Source organism: Hyla sarda, chromosome 8 (genome assembly GCF_029499605.1).
Source record: "Hyla sarda isolate aHylSar1 chromosome 8, aHylSar1.hap1, whole genome shotgun sequence".
NCBI lineage: Eukaryota > Metazoa > Chordata > Amphibia > Anura > Hylidae > Hyla > Hyla sarda.
In genome coordinates this window covers 71,098,296-71,119,885 of record NC_079196.1, presented here as the reverse complement: position 1 = coordinate 71,119,885, position 21,590 = coordinate 71,098,296, and the positions used below count along the sequence as shown (strand labels likewise).

General features: G+C 44.2%; 1 protein-coding gene across 1 annotated transcript in view; it reads left to right on the top strand.

The window, feature by feature from the left end:
- Window positions 1–21,590, top strand: part of LSS (lanosterol synthase) — a 38,175-nt gene that overhangs the window by 6,360 nt on the left and 10,225 nt on the right. Inside the window, exons 3-14 of the mRNA XM_056534541.1 lie at window positions 4,148–4,286; window positions 4,373–4,481; window positions 6,376–6,497; window positions 6,579–6,675; window positions 8,277–8,412; window positions 8,517–8,625; window positions 9,097–9,215; window positions 10,543–10,640; window positions 11,257–11,284; window positions 11,691–11,747; window positions 11,897–11,968; window positions 12,671–12,721. Coding sequence (XP_056390516.1) covers window positions 4,148–4,286; window positions 4,373–4,481; window positions 6,376–6,497; window positions 6,579–6,675; window positions 8,277–8,412; window positions 8,517–8,625; window positions 9,097–9,215; window positions 10,543–10,640; window positions 11,257–11,284; window positions 11,691–11,747; window positions 11,897–11,968; window positions 12,671–12,721 — 1,137 coding nt within the window. The remainder of the gene's footprint in view (window positions 1–4,147; window positions 4,287–4,372; window positions 4,482–6,375; window positions 6,498–6,578; window positions 6,676–8,276; window positions 8,413–8,516; window positions 8,626–9,096; window positions 9,216–10,542; window positions 10,641–11,256; window positions 11,285–11,690; window positions 11,748–11,896; window positions 11,969–12,670; window positions 12,722–21,590) is intronic.

Genomic DNA, 21,590 nt, shown 5'->3' with positions numbered 1-21,590 from the left:
TATTTATTATGACCGTGGAATGAATTGCCAAAAATATTCAAACAATGCCATTCACCATATCTGGGCCGGACTATTGACCCAGATATGAGTTGTATGAAGTAGTGGTAGAAGTAACTTTTGCAATATAATAAAATATAATTAAGTTATTATAAAAAAAAAATGCAGGTTTATTTGTTATAATTGATTAACATAAAAGAGTACGGTATATAAACACACCATGAAATATGAATGAATATATATATATATATATATATATATATATATATATATATATATATTAGGGATCGACCGATTATCGGTATGGCCGATATTATCGGCCGATAATCATGGTTTTGGGGATTATCCGTATCGGCAATTACCTTGCAATTACCTTATCTGCAGCGGTGTCGAGGGGGGATAAATTGCCGATAACTTCCTATTGGTCTGCTGCTCACTTGACGGGTCTCCCGCTAGTGGCGCGGTCAGTGCTCCGGGTGTGCCTCCGTTACTTGGGTGGGGCGGGCCTCCTACGCCCCAATGGCCCTTTGACACCGATATGTGGCAACCCTGACTTCCCCCCCCGGGGAGACTCTCTAGCTCTTTCCTGACAAGGCCGCGTGGGACCGTCTTCCAGTTTGTCCATGTCCTTCACTCTGGGTCCCTGAAGTCTCTAGCGGAGGTCCTACAGGGGAAATCCCTAACCCCCTCCATGCGTTGGCAGTACACCCAACTGACACACTTCTACACAACCTGGAGGCTCTCCTTAGACCTCCACAGGCTTCCTCTTCCCTTTGAATCCTTGTGTATAGCTGACCTCTCTCCAGGTCATCTTATTTCGGTGCTCTATGCCCTTCTGCAGTCGAGTGATGACGCTCGGGCACCGGCCCGTAGGGAGGGATGGTCCCGGGAGTTGTGCCGCACTTTTGCCCCTCAGGACTGGGAAAAGGCATGTACCTTGTGCCATAAATCCTCCGTGTCTGTTAAAATTCAGGAAACAAATTTCAAAATTCTGTCGAGGTGGTACCGTGTGCCGACTTTGCTTCACCGATGCTACCCGTCAGTCCCTGATACGTGTTCGAGGTGTGGCTCTGCCTCTGGGACCATGGTACATATCTGGTACGATTGCCCTCTTATTACGCCCTTTTGGTCAGGAGTCCTAGACGCAGTCTCCAGGATTGTGGGCTTTGATGTTCCGAGGTCCCCTCAGGCTGCCCTGCTATCCATGCTGCCGGGCCAGGTGAAGTCCCTAAAGAAGGGCCTGGTTGGAATCTTACTCTCAGCTGCTAGGAGGGTGGTCCCCCGCAGATGGAAATCAGTACAGCCCCCGTCGCTAGCTGACTGGGTTCAGGAGGTTCAGACTATCTACGGGCTGGAGGAATGTAACGTGGATCTGGTGCATTCACCGGATCGTTTTGTGCGGAGATGGTCGCCTTGGGCGGCCTTTCTGTCCTCCCCTGAGTTTCAGGCTATCCCCCTCATCCCTATCCATGAGTGAAGCTGGAGTGCTGGGTGCTCCTTGACGAACCGACCTACCTCTCTACTCCCTGCTGCTCGACTCCTCTTTCTTGTTACACCTTCTGTTTTTTATTTTTTATTTCCCCTCCCCCCCCCTACTCTCTACACTGTTCTCCCTTCTCTGCCTCCTCTCTTGCATCCCCCCTTTTTTTTCTCCTTCCCTCCTCGTTTTACCCTTACCTTCTGTGTGTACCTCCTGTTTCAGATTAACCCCCGGATTTTTGTTTTTTTTGTTTGTTTTCGTTCTTAATGGGTTTCTCCATAGTCATTTGCTGGTTTATGGGATTGAATCCTGTCTTTTTTCACCCCGCTGTGTAATTTCTCCTGATAGTTCCTCAGCTATACTAATGCAGTAGACTGTGTAAGATTTCTCTCATTACCATTGTTATACGATCTCACCAGTGATTGTCAACTCTGCGAGTGTTGTAGTTGGAGATTTATTACCACCCTACTTGCGGTGGATGTTGTTTGTTCTCCCATATTTGTTCAATAAAAACCTTTTGAATAAAAAATAAATAAATAAATAAAAAAATTGCCGATAACTTATACCGGAATATCGGTATAAGTTATCGGCTATCGGCCCTAACCTCCATCGATTATCGGTATTGGCCCTAAAAAAACGATATCGGTCGATCCCTAATATAATATATATTCATGTACAATATAAATGAATGATGCAATGTCAGATATGAATTCAATCACACATCAATAAGTTTAGTTAGTAACATTAAACTTTCACAGAAGTCGATTAGTTCAGATATCATATTGGTATTACTCTGAACAGAGAACCTAACATCAAATGATATTAAATGGGCATCTAATCTCCAGATATATAAAATAAGAGTAAACCCCGCCCAGTTCTAACCACAAAACAACTATTTTTGATACTAAGATACAGTACTAAATATAATATCTAATTTATTGTATGCTAATAAACAGAAAGACTTAACATAAGTTTCCTCGTGGGAATTATTATCAAGCATGCTTTCAATGAGGCTCTGTGCAGCTGTCAATTAAAGGGGTACTCCGGCGCTAGACATCTTATTCCCTATCAAAAGGATAGGTGATAAGATGTTAGATCGCGGGGATCCCACCGCTGGGGACCCCCGCAATCTCTCCTGCAGCACCCCCGTTTTCAGCTGCACAGAGCGAGGATCGCTCTCTGGCAGATGACGGGTGGTGCAGGGAACAGAGTATTGTGAAGTCACGGCTCCGCCCCTCGAGCCATGACGTCCTGATACTCTGTCCCCTGCACCCCAGGGATAAGATGTTTAGCGCCAGAGTACCCCTTTAAGCTCAATGCAGAGAAACACTTCCTGAGTTTGGTCTCCTGCCAGGCCGGGAAGAGACCAAACTCAATGTATTGGGTCAGGGTACAGAACAGAGTCACCCAGTAGCCGTTTTTTTCTGTTACATTTTAAACATATTTATGGTGATAATTTTAAAAACAAGTGAATGGGAAAGTGTCTGCTAATTACACAAGGAACACTATATAAACATTTTTATTTGGTGACCGGTACTCTCAGTCATTTGTGAATATTGTGTGGCTATTCATTTAGATGATTTATCTAATATAATATAATCTGTTAACCCCTTAACGACGAAGGATGTAAATGTACGTCCTGGTGACGTGGTACTTAACGCACCAGGATGTACATTTACGTCCTGAGCATAACCGCGGGCATCGGAGCGATGCCCACATCATGCGTGGCAGGTCCCGGCTGTTGATTGCAGCCAGGGACCCGCTGGTAATGGCGGACACCCGCGATCCTGCGGATGTCCGCCATTAACCCTTCAGATGCCGTGATCTGCCTTCCCGCAGACCAGAGCAGAAGATGACCGATAACCCTGATCAGTGCTATGTCCTATACATAGCACTGAACAGGATTAGCAATCGAATGATTGCTATAAATAGTCCCTTAAGTATAAAAATAAAAGTAAAAAAATGTGAAAAAACCCCTCCCCCAATAAAAACTTAAAAGTCCAAAATAGCTGCTGTTTTTTTTTTTATAACATTTTATTCCAAAAAAATTAATAAAAAATGCATTTAAAGTTTTATGTAAGCAAATATGGTATCAATAAAAAGTACAGATCATGGCGCAAAAAATGAGCCCTCATACCGCCGCTTATAAGGAAAAATGAAAAAGTTATAGGTCTTCAAAATAGGGGGATCTTAAATGTACTAATTTGGTTAAAAAGTTTGTGATTTTTTTTTTTTTTTTTAAGCGCAACAGTAATAGAAAAGTATGTTATCATGGGTATCATTTTAATCGTATTGACCCAAAGAATAAAGAACACACGTCATTTTTACCATAAATTGTACGGAGTGAAAACAAAACCTTCCAAAATTGGCAAAATTGCAGTTTTCTTTTTAATTTCCCCACACAAATAGTATTTTTTTTTGTTGCGCCATACATTTTATGGTAAAGTGAGTGATGGCATTACAACGGACAACTGGTCGCACAAAAAACAATTCCTCATACTAGTCTGTGGATGAAAATATAAAAGAGTTATGATTTTTTTTTTAAGGCGAGGAGGAAAAAACGAAAACGTAAAAATAAAATTGGCTGCATCCTTAAGGCCCAAATGGGCTGCGTCCTTAAGGGGTTAATGATAGGGAGAATAGTTACATCTATTTTGTTCTTCTATGCAGAGTGACTTTATAAAGGACTTAACAAAGGCGCAAACTGCCCAAGATGGTGCTGAGAATGGAGTAACATTTTATTCTGCTTTACAAGCAGAAGATGGTCATTGGCCTGGCGATTATGGTGGTCCTCTGTTTTTAATGCCAGGTAAGGCTTTTCGACTTTTCTACATGACTGCTATGATCTGATGTTCATGTGAAATACTTTCTGTAAATCTGTGTCACTTTCTCAAGGTCTTCTGATTGTATGCCACGTGACTCAGACTCCCCTTCCTGACACCACCAAAAAGGAGATGATACGCTACCTACGATCTGTACAGCTTCCTGATGGAGGATGGGGCCTGTAAGTATTTGACCAGCTTATTTGTTTCAAGGTTTCTTAATACCCACATATAAACTGTGTGCCTGTTCTATGGAGGTGCCCTTTAAAGGGGTACTCCAATGGAAAATCAGCTGGTGCCAAAAAGTTAAACAGATTTGTAAATTACTTCTATTTAAAAATCTTAATCCTTCCAGTACTTATAAGCTGTTATATGCTCCACAGGAAGTTCTTTTCTTTTTGAATTTCCTTTCTGTCTGACCACAGTGCTCTCTGCTGACACCTCTGTCCATTTTAGGAACTGTCCAGAGTAGAAGCAAATCCCCATAGCAAACCTCTCCTGCTCTGGACAGTCCCTGATATGGACAGAGGTGTCAGCAGAGAGCACGGTGGTCAGACAGAAAGGAAATGCAAAAAGAAAAGAACTTCCTGTGGATTATATAGCAGCTGAGAAGTACTAGAAGGATTAATATTTTTTTAATAGAAGTCATTTACAAATCTGTTCAACTTTCTGGCACCAGTTGATTTAAAAAAAAAATGTTTTCCAGTGGAGTACACCTTTTAAGTAGGGGATCCTTTTAAGGCTTTACTTACCAAAAAGGCATGTCTAGGCAGACTAATTAATATAGCACAAGTCAAGGTTCATTTGCTTAAAGGGGTTATCCAGGAAAAAACTGGCTCCAGAAAGTTAAACAGATTTGTAAATTACTTCTATTTAAAAATCTTAATCCTTTCAGTACTTGAGCTGCTGAGGTTGAGTTGTTCTTTTCTGTCTAAGTGCTCTCTGATGACACCTGTCTCGGGAACTGTCCAGAGTAGAAGCAAATTCCCATAGCAAACTTCTTCTACTCTATTCAGTTCCCGAGACAAGCAGAGATGTCAGAAGAGAGCACTGTTGTCAGACAGAAAAGAACAACTCAACCTTAGTAGCTGATAATTGTTGGAAGGATTAAGATTTTTTTAATAGAAGTAATTTACAAATCTGTTAAACTTTCTGGAGCCAGTTGATATAAAAAATTAAGTTTTTTCCTGGAATACCCCTTTAAAGCAGGTAAACAGGGGTGTAAGTAAGCAAATAGCTAGATAGGACTAGTTATCAGTGTACCTTTTTTTTATCTGTATAGTCCATTCCAGCAGCGGGATATAAGCCTCTTCTCTTTGTTATTATGTAAATGAAATTCAAAAGCTCAGGGGGCATTCCTCAGCATGGCAAGAATCCAGGTAAGTCCAGCCCATGTCCTTTTTTTTTCCTGAGGGCTGTCAGTCAGACCAGGGAGGTGGATGCAAGCGGGCCAGTGAGCGGTAATAAAGAGGAGAAGGGCTGGACTTACCTGGGCTCTTGCCGTGCTGGGGAATGCCCTCTGGGCTTTTTAGCCTCATTTGCATAATAACAAAAAGGCTTATATCTTGGCATTAGAAAGGACTGTGGAGATAAAAAATAAATAAAAAATAAGGTATGTCTGGAATCCTGATAAGCTGTATCTAGCTTATGTGCTTATTTATATGTTTATTTACACTCCTATTTTTCTGCTAACAGACCCACTTTAAGAGTTTAATGTATATTTCCTTTGACTTTCCAGTTGTAGGCATTCCTATGAAGAGTTCCTTTAAGGGTACATTCACACGTACGCAGATTTGATGCACAGGATTTTCTGCTTCAGATTTCAATGTAAACTATAAGACTGAGCACCGCTTCTAATCGGCAGTTACAAATCCTGCGCATCAAATCTGCACAGGATCCTGTACGTGTGAACGTACCCTAAATGTAGATATTGAATTTACTGAAGTTTTTTTAAAACTATTTTCTGACATAATAAATCTACATTTACTTTATTATTATGTTAAAAACTTGATGATTTATTATTATGTTAAAAACTTGTAGTGTTTCTCTGTGGTAAGCAGCTATCTTAAACTTTAGGCATATTGAAGATAAGAGTACCGTGTTTGGCACTGCTCTCAGTTATGCCTCCTTGCGCCTTCTTGGCGTGTCCCAGGATGACCCAGATATGACCCGGGCCCGTAACAATCTTCATAGTAAAGGTAAATTGTTTACTTGAACCTACAGCTTAAATTTTTTTTGTTCCTTATCTCTTATTCTGATTAATCTAACTTTTGTTGCAGGGGGTGCCATTGGTATTCCTTCTTGGGGGAAGTTCTGGTTAGCTGTGCTCAATGTGTACAGTTGGGAGGGAATGAACACTCTGTTCCCAGAGATGTGGTAAGAATTTTTTCTTTTGCCTTCTTTGCCTTTCTTTTATTTATTTTTTTAGACCTTCCTAGCATCTGCCGTGTCACAGTACATTGTTTATCAGGACTTATTTCTAATAAGGCTGCATTCACATTACTTTTGCAGCCTACGTTTGCCAGATCCGGCTGGGGGAGGGGAAAACCGGGCACTCCCGTACCGCAGCCGGACCGGCGCCGAAATCCATTTACTTTAATGAGGCGATCGGAGTCAAACAGTGACTCCGGTTGGCTCATTTTTGCCCCGTATCCAGTTTTCTTACCGGACCTAAAACCGTAGTATACTACGGTTTTAGGTCCGGTCAGAAAACCGGATACGGGGCAAAAATGAGCCGACCGGAGTCACTGTTTGACTCCAGTCGGCTCATTAAAGTCTGTGGATTTCGACGCCGGTTCGGCTGGAGTATGGGACACCCTGTTTTCCCCTCCCCCAGCCGTATCTGGCAACCATAGGCTGCAACTGTAATGAGAATGCAGCCTAATAAAGTTATTTTCAACAAAAATACCCCACAATAGAGGATACTTATTATTATTTTTAAATTGGACATGTCATTGTGACGTTATAAGCTTTGATTGGTAGTGGTTTAGGCGCTAAGGTCCCCAGTGACTGATAAAAATAAGGGGGGAGTCAGAAATGCTCAGCTAAGCACTAAGCCCCTTCCTTTCTCATAGACCTGTTTAAAAAAATGTGTGCACCACTCACTTATTTCAGTGAGAAAAGCCAAAGCAAGCTGATCAGAAATGAAAAAGCACTAGCTTCTGCATCTTTGTTTTGGCCCGCAGACCTCCACAGATCATAATTTAAGATATGTCTGAAATTAAAAATAATTCATACTTACCTAGCCCTGGTGCCCTGCAGCTCCCGTTTATCTCAGTCAGTTCCCCCCATCTTCTCTCTTCTTTCTGTTTCCGTGACGAGCACATGGTGGGAGATTCATCAAAACTAATGCAGAGGAAAAGTTGACCAGTTGCCCATAGCAACCAATCAGATTGTTTTATTCATTTTTTAAAAGACCTCTGAAAAATAAAAGAAGCAATTTGCTTGGTTGCTGTAGGAAACAGGTCAACTTTTCCTCAGTGCAGGTCTTGATGAATTTTCCCCATAGAGTGATGCCAGCTCAGCCACTTACTGCTCACAGCAGTGTTCATGGTTAAGCTGGCAAGTCCTGCTCCAAGTGCTTGTCTCAAAGCAGGTAGAAGAGAAAAGAGGGAGACCGGAGAGAGGTGAACAGGAGCTGCAGAGAATCAAGGCTAGGTCAGTATGGATTTTATTTCCTTCTTTTCCTCTGCCCCAGCACCATAATTTTTTTTTTTTTTAGATCTACAAAATGCTGGGTAAACCTTTTTAATTGTCCGTGGATCCCCCCCATGAACTTTTTGTTTATGATTCACTGAAGCCTTCCATTAGAAGCTATTAGTTTTGATTGGATGGGATATCTGTTGTCAAATTGTTTCCAGGGCAGCCACAGAATTTATGAATTTTCTATAAGGATCTGTTCAAACATACTTGATAATCTGCTGTTCATTTTATGCTGCAGATTTACTTTTGCTCCCTGACTCTGTGTTCTCTTTTAGGCTTCTTCCTGAGTGGTTTCCTGCTCACCCTAGCACCATTTGGTGTCATTGTAGACAGGTTTACCTGCCCATGAGTTACTGCTATGCTACTCGCTTAAGTGCTCATGAGGATGATTTGATCCGCAGCTTAAGACAAGTAAGGAACAGAATATGAATTTCCTTTTTATAATAATTATTATATTTTGTTTTACTTATCATATTTTGGTATTTGTAAATACTTAGTGTTTGCTTCTAATGTAGGAGCTGTACGTGCAGGAATATAGCAGTATCAATTGGCCTGCGCAGAGGAACAATGTTGCTGCTTGTGACATGTACACACCACACAGTATGCTACTTAACTTTGCTTATGGTAAGAGGCACTGATTATTAATGTGGCATTTGCAGTTTTAGGCAGGGTTCACACAGTTCTTTGGTAAGGATTGGTAAACCAAAACCAGGAGTGGGTCCAAAACACAGAAATTGGTGCAAACCTTCTTCATCATAGTTTCATTCTGTGTCAGTTTCACTCCTAGTTTTGGCTAAAAATACTGACCAAATATTGGCCAAATACTGACTAACTACTATCTGTGAACCCAGGAATGTTGTTATGAAGGTATATAGGCCAACCTGATATAAAATGCAATATTAGCAGATATAAATATTTTCTGTTTACCTATGATTATTTCTAAATACTTTTATACATGAAGTTTGCAGTACCCATGATTCTCAGGTGTTATGCAAAAAATATTCAGAGAATCTGGGAAAGTAGCAGAAATATTAGATTTTTATTCAAGATATACCTTCTGCAACTTTCTTGATATCTTTGCACTTTTGTTTACAGTCCTGTTGAATATATATGAGACATACCACATTCCCGCCCTCCGCCGACGTGCAGTGCATGAATTGTATGATCATGTAACAGCAGATGACCGGTTTACGAAGTGTATCAGCATTGGTCCAGTAGGTGTCATGTTAAAAGTGTGCCAGTCATTTCAAAAGTTTTTAAAAACCTCCATTATTTTATTCCATTAACCCTTAACAGTGATGTCAATGTGATTATAGTGCTCCTATGCTGTTATTTAGCCCATTAGTTCTCCCTCTAAGCTTCACATCTGTTTCTCATTCTATAAATTTCAGGGGCCAGACAACAGGTGCACTGTTTGCCAAGTAGTACACACCCAGGCACTTCCTCCCTTACTTCTCTGACCAATCACAGCACAGCACATACTTCTTGCTGCTATGCTATGAAATGTACTGTTGAAAGTCCACTGTACAGGCTGGCACTGTGCTGGGCTTGAATATTTAGGCCAGGGGTACACTGATACTTTTGGTTGTGCTACAAACTTGATTTTAAATATCTTAAATCAAATTTAAAATTCAAAAAAATTTTATTTAAAATTTTGATTTTAACTATCGAGCAACAACTGCAGTCCAAAAGCAGTCCAAAAGCAATACCTATATACAATCTTGTGGCCTGACGCTGTCACTCAGTCAGTAGCACTACAAAAAATGTGCAGTGTAACCCTGGCCTTACTAAGTACAGTACTCAAGTAAGAAAAATGACAGGCAGAGTGTCATTGTGCTCTGGCATGTGGAGGAAGGGGTTCATTGTCTTTTCTTTCCCTCTCCTCCCTTGAGGTCGACATACCCCTCTTACTCTCTCTATCAGCAGCTAGATTTAGGGCCTCATAGGGGCAGGTTCCGGACAGGGGTTGCCCTTTTTAGGGTGAGTGCTCCACCGTTTGGTCAGTAGGTTTTTTATGGTCGATATAGGGTCAATTAGGTAAGGTACATTTTCTGACCAATCTTATCTTGCTGTGCCCCCTGAGCTTTCAGTCCGATGCTATTTATGCATTTACTATTTTGGACTTTGATATTTGTATATTTTAGTGATATTGATTAAAAGTTATGTTTTAGCTACCATGATACTGTGATTCAGTGATACTCCGTTATTGCCATATTTCCATATGTTGTGATTTTTCAGTGATATGTGTAAGCCCTGATTTACATTTCAAGTTCAATGTGGATCATTTTCAGCAGGCAGACTGGCTTTGCTTGCAGGTATACAGCCCAGGCTTCTCAAACTGTCATCCTCTCTCCTGCACATAGCACATGCTAAACCCTGCCCCCACTTCCTGTGTTCTGTCCTGATCTAGCGATTACTAAAGACAGATTTTTCAGGCAGTAAGGATATTTTTGGTAAATGAAGTGATTTACAAATATGTTTATGTGAAAATTGATATGTAATGGGAAGTGTGGTGCTGAAACAAACCTCTATGTTCTGCAGATCTCTAAGGTGATTAATATGCTGGTCCGTTGGCATGTAGATGGACCAGAATCTTCTTCATTCCGTGAACACGTAGATTGCATCCCTGATTACCTTTGGTAAGTAGTGATGTCCATCCACTGTAGGAATGCAGTTTACATTTTCTAAAATAGTTTACTTATTATAGGATATAAGATTTATAGGGTACTACCAATGATCACCCTACACTGAAAAACACTATAACTTAACTTTTATAAGCTACATATTTAAAAGAATGATCAACCTAAAGGCCACTAAATTGTAAATTACCATCAGATAAAGAGCCGCAATATTTAATAATAGAAGTGGGGGCTGAAAAAAATGGTTTAAAAAGGATACAAAACAGAAGAGTGATAACTCATGTCACTGAGAGACAGATGTGAAACACACCAGGAAAAATGGTATATGGTCAATCCCTACAGGTAAGAAGTGGTTAAAAGGAAGGGTATGGGGTCTAGGGGAAGGGGAGGGTCTTATGGATGTACAGCCCCCTACCTGTTATATCCTATAGTAGGCATCCTTAGAAGGGCCATTCCTCTCTGGAACCTACCCCTGATGCTCCTCAACATTATGTATGTAAAGAAACAGGAGACTTTCTGTATCCCGAGGGTAGGCCATCAATTAAAAAGAATATCCCAGTAGACCCCCTTTAACAATGTGCGAACCTGTTTTTCTTACACAATTGTTTTCTTGCAGGCTGGGATTGGATGGGATGAAAATGCAGGTAAATTTGGCTCTGTTTCTATGATTTTACTTAGTTAACACTGTACAGAAACTGGCATGCCAATAAACAAACACTGTCCAATGGCAGTCCGAAAAATAAACCCTGAAATCTATGGGTCTGTTGTGATGTTATAATGTGGTCTCTGAGTATAGATCTGAGAGAGATGTTGTGGTTATTTCACATACACTGTACAACTTTGGAACATTATAGTACTACCAGATACTATGTGTGAACAAAGCTGATGCGAGTAGGATACTATGATTTCTGTGTATATTCTTCTGCTATTTTATGCTTCTCAAATTAGTAGAGTTCCATGTGGAGGTACCATGTTGTGTGTTTTGTTTTATAACTTATGTATAATACACCGTCTGTATTCACCATTTTGCCGTGTGCTTATTTTTCTCAGGGCACAAACGGCTCTCAGCTCTGGGATACGGCCTTTGCAATACAGGCATATTTAGAGGTAAAGTATGCGAACTATGGTACAAGTAGGAAACATTAAACTGAAATATGAATTATATCATTTTTTTTTTTTTTGGGGGGGGGGGGAGTATTTTAGTATTATGTGGTGTATTTATAGTTTTTCATTTCTTCTTTGCTGTTTGCATGTAGGCTGGAGCACACAAGAAAAAACAGTTTCAAAAATCTTTGGAGAAGGCACATGGATTTCTTCGTATTACACAGGTGCATTTAACAGAATGCTGAGGAAAGCTTTGATATGTCCAATGCAAGGATAGAGGATAAGATTTCTGATCGCAGGGCACCCCCGCGATCTCGGCCACGGCACCCCAGACATCCGGTGCACAGAGTGAACTTCGCTACATGCCGGATGACGCAATGCGGGGCGGACGCTCGTGATGTCCTGGTCACGCCCAGCTCGTGACGTCGCGGACACAACCCCACAACGAACACCAGGTGCAGCAGGAAGATTGCAGGGGTCCCCAGCGGCGGGACCCCCACGATCAAACATTTTATCCCCTATCCTTTGGATAGGGGATAAGATGTCTAGGGGCGGAGTACCCCTTTAAGATTTCATCTGGAAAAGCAAGTTAAAACTCAAAAAATGGTGTGATCTATTATAACATTATATTCTTAAGTTGGCCAGAAGGTTTATATCAGTGAGTCCTGTAATACTCCAGATGTCAGCCATACTTGGCATACTGGATCACCACAGGTTGCAGAACATTGTTTTACACATCACATGCAGGCTATTTTAAATAAATTTTGTTCATACTCTTAAACTGTGATTCATGCTTAAAAATTCATACAGATTCAAGCAAGTGGTTTAATTTAATAAAAGGGCAGATATACCAATATTTTTATAAATTGGTGAGTCAAGAAAATAATTTCTTTGTTATTTGATAATTTTCTCTCTTTCTATGGCAGATACCAGATAACCCTCCAGAGTACAAGAAGTACTACAGACAAATGAACAAGGTGTGTAGATTTTCTGAAGGAGTGTTCATATTCAGCTGTAGGTTTCCCGGGGGGGAAGTTTAAAACTTGGACAATACAATATACAATATGTGCAAACACAACGCACCCTGGAAGGTGAAATAGAGGACTCTCTCAAGCTTCTACCATCGTGCCCAGCTCAGATCAGTGACTATTTTTTTTTATTTGCTGCAAAAGTGTCCAAACTTATGCAATTATTTCTAACACAGTTGTTTGGTATACTGTGCCTGGACACGGACACATTAGTATCAAGTGCTCTTTTTATTATATTCATATTTTCTATATTTTCTTTTGACTAACTTAGAGAGGACATGTGGAGTACCCAAAAAGAGATTTTACTGTCATTAAATAACTTGGGTAGCCCTGATCACACACAATTTAGCAAATCAGTCAGATGGATGTGTACTTAAAAAGTACCTGTTATCAAATAAACTTTTCTAAACTAACTCAGGCTATGTTCCCTAACTACTCCTCCCACCCTTAAAAAAATTCCAGAGCTTTATAAAGCTGTGTATCTTGCCTTTCTTCCTCGCATCTCCCAGCAGGAGAAAGTGGGCGTTTCCCAGCAGGCATGACATCACTGAATCCTGCTCGGGGACCACTTCCACCCTCACATGGTTGCAGTTCTGTGATGAATAGAAGACCTCAGGTTCTATGCATGCTTTAGTGAGGCTCTGTACAGCTTTCAGTTAGGCACTGTGTAGCTTTCAGTCTGTGCAGCTTTCAGTGTGTCTCTTTGCAGCTGTCAATCAAGCTCAGTGCAGAAAATTAGGGCTTCCCTTACGTCCTAACCAGCAGCACAAGTGGGGTGTTCTGCCCCTGTGAAGCTGGCAGGACGGTGGAATTTTTAATTCCGCCCAAGTAATTAAAGACTTAATTAGACCCCCATATAAGGCCTCCTCCCTTAGGCCACATTGCTTTTTTTCTGTCCTGTGCAGGACAGCAGGACGGTGCAGGCTCTGGTTTTTTTAGCAGAGCCTGCATGGAGTTTTCCCTTCCCCCTCTTTTATGTGGAGAAGGGTCTGTTTTTTTCTAGCAGGTTGCAGCTTGCTGCCCCTTCTTTTCTGTCAGCCTGGGCGGCGTTGTTTGGCGCTGCCCCAGCTGAGTTTTTTCAGACTCTGTATCTATGACCCGGGACTTCGGTACGGGTTCGTAGATACAGTTTATTTTCCTTGTTCAGGCGGCGCTGAGCGCCGCCCTCTATGGTTCAGGGATCCTCCGATCCCTCTGCTACTCGGGCAATCCGCCCTTACCTTTCCGGCAGCGCCGCTGTCTCGCTCCGGTCCTCTGCTGTGTGCGGAGCCGCGGACCGGAAGTGCGTCATCTGACGACTTCCGGTTCGGCTTCGGAGCCTTCTGGCTCAATGAGCGCTAGTTTTAACTATTATTTTTACTTAATATATTAGTTACTTGCCCCTTCCAAGGTAAGGAAGGGGCTCAGAGCAAAAATGTTTTATTTCAGATCGTTTTTTAGATTTCGATCTGTTTGGTGCTCTGACTTCCTGGAGGGGCGGGGCTTATTTTAAAATTGCCGCCCTCTCCCCTATTTAAGGCAGTACTGGCCTTCATTTGGCCTCTTGCTGCCTTGCTAGCTTGACTACACTTGTGTGGTTCCTGCTATTCTTGGGTTTTGTAAAAGAGCTTTTTGCGCTGCAATGGTAACAGTTCTGGTGTCTTTCTAACCTATTGTTTTAATTCCAGAACTATGTCCACTCCTCCGTCGAGTGATACACATGCTGGTAGTCGCAAGTCTGCTTCAAAGAAGCGCCATCTAACTTGCGTTGACTGTGGTACTCCACTGCCTGATTCCTATGAATATAACAGGTGTCCTGGATGTCGTCCACCCGCTAATCCAGCTGAACCTACAGTCCAGGACATGTTCATCTGGATGAAAGAATTCATGGGAAATTCTATCAACGAGATCAAGAATTCCTTTGCCCCTAAGAGGCCTAGGACCGAGTCTGGTCCTCCATCTGTCGTGGAGGATTCCGTTATGTCCGTGGGCGATCAGTCGGAACAGTCAGTAGAGGAAGTGATCTCTGCGCCTCTTTTTCCTGTGGAAAAGACGCAGAGATTGCTTAGATCCATCCGATCAAGGGATCAGGATGTTGATCAAGGGGAAGCCTCTACATCCACCTCTAGAGGACCTCTGGTTTTCAAAGTGGATGATACACTTAGGAAACTGATGAAAGCCGAGTGGAAGCACCCAGACAAGCCTGCTGTTGTTACCCGAAGGTTCAAGCTGATGTTTCAAGCTGATGACTCAGCTGATCAGAAGCTGAGTCGGAATCCTGGATGCCACCGCCAAAAGTGGATATGGCTGTTAACAAGCTGTCCAAGAGGGTTCCAAGACCCCCTTGACAGGAAGGTGGACTCCCTTCTAAGACGCAACTATTCGGCGGCCTCAGCATCTGCCTCGGTGGCTGTCGCTTCAAGTGAGGTTGCGGACTTTATCAAAGAACGCGTACAACGCATTCAGTCTAAGATTGAAAGTAATGTTGCTAGGGAGGATATTCTGGACAGCTTCAAAACGCTACTCCTTGGGGTAGACTTCTTATGCGAATCATCCCAACAGCACCTCAAACTTGCTGCCAAGTCCATGGCGCTCTCATCCGCAAGCAGGCGCCCCCTGTGGTTGCGTCCCTGGGTAGCTGATAATACCTCAAAGTTCAACCTCTGTGGGATGCCCTTTGAGCCTAATTGGCTCTTTGGGTCTGAGTTAGACCGAATCATGGAGGGTTTTGCGGATAAAAAAGGTAAATGCCTACCTGTACAGTCCTTTCGGGGCAAGGGTAGATCCAAGGGGGGGGGGAAGTTCCAGGGCCCTTCCAGATCCCAGAGACGCCAGTCTACTCAAAAGCGTGGTGGAGGACGCGGCCGCGGTAAAGACCGTAAGGCCGAGCTATGACTTTCCTCTAAGGTCCACCAACGTTTCCCCTCTCCCTTCCCCTCGGGAAGTTCAGGTAGAGAAGCTATCTACCAATCCCCCTCCGGTCGGAGGACGTTTAAGTTTGTTTCTGTCAACCTGGATGCAAGAAATCCAGGATCCTTGGGTTCTGGATGTCATTCAGTCGGGGTACAAAATAGATTTCATTTCCCCTCCTCCAAGGAAAACAAATTTACGTTAAAAATTAACGCTTATTTTCTGCGTGACGAGTTGGACTTTCCAGTGATACACTTTTTTTTTTTTTTTTTTTTTTTATCATACAATGTATTACAAAGCGCAAAAAAAATTATATGCAGGGCAAAATTGAAAAAAAATATGGAATTGCACAATTTTGTAGGGCAATAATTTTTTGGGAATTCCAAATATGGTAAATCTGACATCCCATCTTTATTCTATGAGTATGAGTCAGTACGATTCCAGTGATACCAAACTTGAATAATTTTTGTTTTTATGGTTAAAAAAAAATTTAAACCTTGAAAAAAAAACAAAAAAAAACTTTTTGCATTACCATGTTCTCACCCCTATAACTTTTTTTATTTTTCCACCTAAAGATGTGTGTTAGGGTTTGTTTTTTGTGCCATGAGCTGTCGTACTGGCTTTTTGATCACTTTTTTTTATTTCTCTTGCGCTTCTCATTGGGGACACCTTACAGACGGGTATATGCTCTTGCCACTGGGAGGCGCTGACACTAGGAAAAAAGTCGGCTCCTCCCTGGCAGAATTTACCCGCCCACCTGCAGTGAGGTAATCAGTTTTAGCTAGTGTCAGTTAGGAGGCCAGACATGGTCTGTGGGTCTCCCCAGACCTTGTCTTTTTTTCTTTACTTTCCTAGCTTAAGGCTTAAAGTTTAGTTTTTCTCTCCTTTTATATTTTTCTAGCGTGGGGCGACAGGAGCATGTTGCTGTCTGATATCCCCCCCCCCACATGCGAGCAAGGGGCACGGTGCATTGGAATGACCCGTTAACCCCTCCCCACCAACAACCAGCGCCTGGCGGTGTACCCTGGGTCCGGGTCCCCCATTCGCCCCTGTTCGCCATGTCGGCAAAAGGCAGGTGGCTAGCTGGTCGAAGACTTCTAGGGTGAGTATGTGGCGGTTGAGGTGAGTATATTATCTCCCTCCCCCCGAAACCCTCTCTCTGCGGTCGGCACCGTGGGATGTCCGATGGCGGCATGCAGCGGGCGCTGCTGATTTCGCCGCCGGGGTCTATGTCCCTGGCGGCACATGGCCGCCTCTCAGCACATTGCGGCGGATAGCTCCGCCCTTCTTCTCTGTTTAACGTGCGAGCCGGGAGATCTGAGCTCCTCCTCCACAGCTCGCGCACTCATGACAGTCCTCTTGTCCTGCCCCCCTTCCCCGTTGCGGGGGCTGGTGTAGGACAATGTTTTCTGGCTCCCGCAGCAGTTGTCCGACGGGAGCTCGCGGTCCTCTATTAACCCTTCCGGAGGATAATCCTGCGCTTATGGGCTTATGAGTCTGTGCCTTACTGTTTAAAAAATAAAAATGTGTGTGTGTATGTGTATATATATATATATATATATATATATATATATATATATATATATATATGTATGTATATGCACTTTTTCTTGGTCACTCAGACCATTTGTTGGTGTTTGCCGCCCTCTTGTGGCCAACACCTGTATAGCAGTCTGATTTTATTGTCACTTCATGAGTCAACCCCCATGGCTGGCTGTTCCCAGGGACTCAGGTCCCCTTCGGAATCAGAAGTCATGTTCCAGTGATCTTTTCCCTTACATAACTAGTGCTGCGGACTCCCTCATCCGGCACACGGTCCTCAGGGGAATCTTCTGGTGGCATGAATTAGACCTGAATTTATTATGCAAGGGGCTGCCGCGGCTCACTCTCTGTACCCCGCTAACTGGGGCGAGATGCCTTATACAGTGATCCCTAAACTTACACTGGCCTCGACAGTGAAGTGTCTCTCTGGCCGGAAGACCTGACCAATCAGAATAGGCATTTTACTGGTAAAACGCCTGTATACTGAAGCTTAAACACTGACATAGACAGTGATTTACAGCTCCCAGCAGATCTTTCTTACTTTTAAATGTAAGAACTTGCTTTATCTTTATAGTTATCTATTTATTTTTCCTATTTTTGGATAACTTTTTGGTGCCTTTAGAACTAATTACCAGTTTTCCATGGAGTTATGGTCCCAACCTACAATGGTTTCATATACAATGGCTGTCCTGGAACTGATTAATATTGTATTTTGAGGGGCCACTGTACATTCATCAGCTCCTGTATCGGCAACTGCAATTCCGGTACCTCACTACTGTTGGAGGTCTCCAACGGAGTGTTCCATTGCCTACTATAGTCCCATTCCCGTAGCCCTAACAGTGATCTGTGTGTTTCCCTACACTGCATGTCATACATCGAATGGCTGATGTATCTGTGGCTGGAGTTCCAGTACCTCACTGCTGAGTGAGGTACTGATGATCATTCGTTGTCTTCTATGGGCCTATACCATTAAGCCGGACATTTGTCTGCATGGTGGCCTACACCGCCTGTCATACATCAACGGCAGGTATATCTGCATCCGGTGTTCCAGTACCTCACTGCTGTGTGAGGCGTCCGGTGGATCATGCCTTTATCTACTATGGACCTATACCTGTAAGCCAGACAGTTTTCCGCATGGTTTCCTGCAACCGCCTCTCACCGTCACACGATTGATATACTGCGGCAGACGGACCGACTACTTGCCTACTGTGGACACCTACCAGTCAACCGGATAGTTGTCTGCATGTTTTCCTACACCGCCTGTCGCCCACCACTCGGCTGATGTCTCTGCGGTTGGAGTTCCGGTACCTCAATGCGCTGCGGGGTGCCGATAGCATGGCTCGTTGTCTTCTATGGACCCTTACCAGTAAGCCAGACAGTTGTCTGCGTGGTTGCCCGCAACTGCCTGTCACCCGTCACTGGAGTCCTGGTACCTCTCTACTGTGCACGGTACTGAAGGACCGACTCCCTGTCTACTACGGACCCATACCAGTAAGCCAGACAGCTGTCTGCATGGTTCCAACCTACGGTCACCCATTACATGACTGACGAATCTATGGTTGGACTTCAGGTATCTCCCTCCTGTGGGAAGTGGTGTCCCATTACCTCCTATAGGCCCATCCTAGTGATCCAGACAGCGGTCTGCAAGTTGGTCTATACCGCATGTCCTACATCCAACAGCTGAGGTATCTACACTGGGTGGCTAGGTACTCCGCTTTTATGCGTGGTGCCGATGGAATTGAACCCTATCAGTTAGTCAGACGGTTGTCTGCATGGTCCCCTACGTCCGCCTGTCACCCCTCCCCTGGCTGCTGTTCCTGCGTTTGGCTTTTTCCGGTACCTCACTACTCTGCAAGGTGTTCGTCGGACAGTCTCCAGTACTGTTCTACGCCGCCTGGCATCCATCAACCGGCTGATGTGTCTGTGGCGGGAGCCTCGGTACCCCACTGTTTTGCGGGGTGCCGAAGGTCTGGCTCGTTGTCTACTCTGGACCCATAATGGTTAGCTAAGCTGCGGTCTGCATGGTTTTCTATGCCACCTGTCACACATCACATGGCTGATGTCTCTGCAACTGGAGCTCTGGTTTCTCTCTGCGGTGCAAGGTGCCTGTGGGAACGACTAGTTCTCTCCTATGGTTTCCTTTCTAGTATTCCATTCCGTGGTCTGCATTTTCCTCTGCCGCCTGTAGCGGCTTACAGGCTTTCGGCGGAGGTCCGGCTCCCCATTACTGTTGGTGGTATGCCCGGAATTGACCCATAGTGTCCCAAGGCCACTTTAGGGTTGACAGAAACGCCTCCCAGGGCTTCTCTGCCTCCCTCTATCTCCAGGGGGCGGGGTTTATGTCCATGGCTACTTGGCCTTCCCGCCCTCCCACCTAGGTCTATGGGGCACAGTTTCCCACTGTCTGACGGTTCTTTTTCTCCACACTTCTTGTGTGGTTTTTGGTCAGCCGGTCTGTTATCTACACGGTGTCCGCTGGCATCACTACCTGACCTCAGGGCGGCCGCGAGCATAGCCAGGTTGTTCCGTATCTCTCTGCTGGGTGAGGGATTCGGGGGGAGGTCCCTACAGGTACGCAGGTTTTCTGTCACTCACACGTTCCTTTGGCTGTTTGGTTTTTTACACCACCCACTTTTTACGAGAGGCTGAATGGAGTCATCCTGTGTGCTTAGGACTCTTTTTCCAGCCGACCAGTCGGTTTTTCCGCATGCCTGTCTACTTTATCCGGTCATCTACCATACTATCTCCTCTCGGGGGATGGTAGTTCGGGTACCCCACTTCCAGGGTGGTGATGTTTAGTGCGTCACCCGTGTCGCCCCATGGCCTTTGTGCCAAGCATCAATACAATGACCCCTCGACTTATGATGGCCCCGACATATGATCATTTCAACATATGATGGCCTCTCAGAGCCCATCGTATGTTGAAGGCAGCATCAACATATGATGCTGCTGTGTGTCGGGGCCATCGTACAAACAGCTATCTGACAGCGCTGACAACTTCAGCAACTGACAGCTGTTTAATGTGCCCCGTGTGCCCTGTTCTGCCTCCTGTTACTCACATGCTGTCCTGCTAACTCACGCAGGCTTCCACTGTGAGCTCTGTGTAAGCCCCTCCCCCCCCAGTGCAGCCATAGCCAATAGCCTGCAGCATCTTGCTGCAGGCATCCAATGAGCTGCTGGCTGCCCTCCCCTTCCTTTCCTATAGAGCTGTAGTCGGCAGGATCGTAATGGAGGACATTCTGTCCCCCCTGAAGGTATTTAAAGAACTGTACAGTATTGTATGCAATGTCACACATCACATACAATACATATACACACTATACACCCCATACATCAATGTTTTCCTATCAGTGTGCCTCCAGCTGTTGCAAAACTATAACTCCCAGCATGCCCAGACAGTCAATGGCTGTACATGCATGCTGGGAGTTGTAGTTGTGCAACAGCTGGAGGCACCCTGGTTTGTTAAACACTCCCCATACACTCCACATACAATGGTCATCCCAGAACCAATTAGCAGTTTCCCATAGAGATATGTATTCAACATACAATGGTTCCAAGGCCCTAGAACCAATTACCATTTTTTACATAGACATATGTACTCGACATATGATGGTTTCAACATATGATGGTTCTCCTGGAACCAATTAATATCATATGTTGAGGGACCACTGTACTGAGTTGGCAACTCTGTCTAATGGCTGGCGTCTCCCTTCACTAGGTGTTTCGGTATGCGGGACCCAGTGTGATCATGGTCCCTTCACCACATAGCCAGACTGGGTCTGCATGTTTGTCTAAACTCCTGGTCTCTTTCCTCCTTTCCTCGTTGTCGTGGCTGTAGCCTGCTGGCTCTTCCAGGTGCTGTTTCAGGAAGTTTGGTAGAAGGAGGTCCCAAGAACCCACAGAGACAGTCAGTCTGTGTGTGCAGGTTACCTGCTTCCCATGCCTTCTTCGTTGGATGTCTGCGTTTTCTCGGTGTGGCAGTCTTGGTACCCCACTACTATCGCGAGGTCCCCATGTCTGTGTTCCTGCTCACATTAAGGCCGATCGGTGGGTGTGGAGTCCTCCTTTCCTTCTGTTCCGTGGAGTAAGCCTCAGGGTTTTTCCTGTGATTTTGCTTTCGCGGTCCTGTAGTGATTGACCACTTCTGTTCTGCCATGGGGCCTGCAGGGTGACAGTTCAGTCTCTCCCTATGCCTACTGGCGTTTTTTCAGGGTTTTCTGTCCGGGTGCCTTAAGCACCTCCTCTATTACTTTCTTCTCCATCTGGATTGCTCTCAACACGTTTGTGTTTTCTGCCCAGCTCCAGTGGGCAGCCTTCCAGTTCCTCTGGGGACTCCTGGTGGCCCCTCGAGACTACGTTGGACTATCTCCGAGGTGTGGGACTCTAT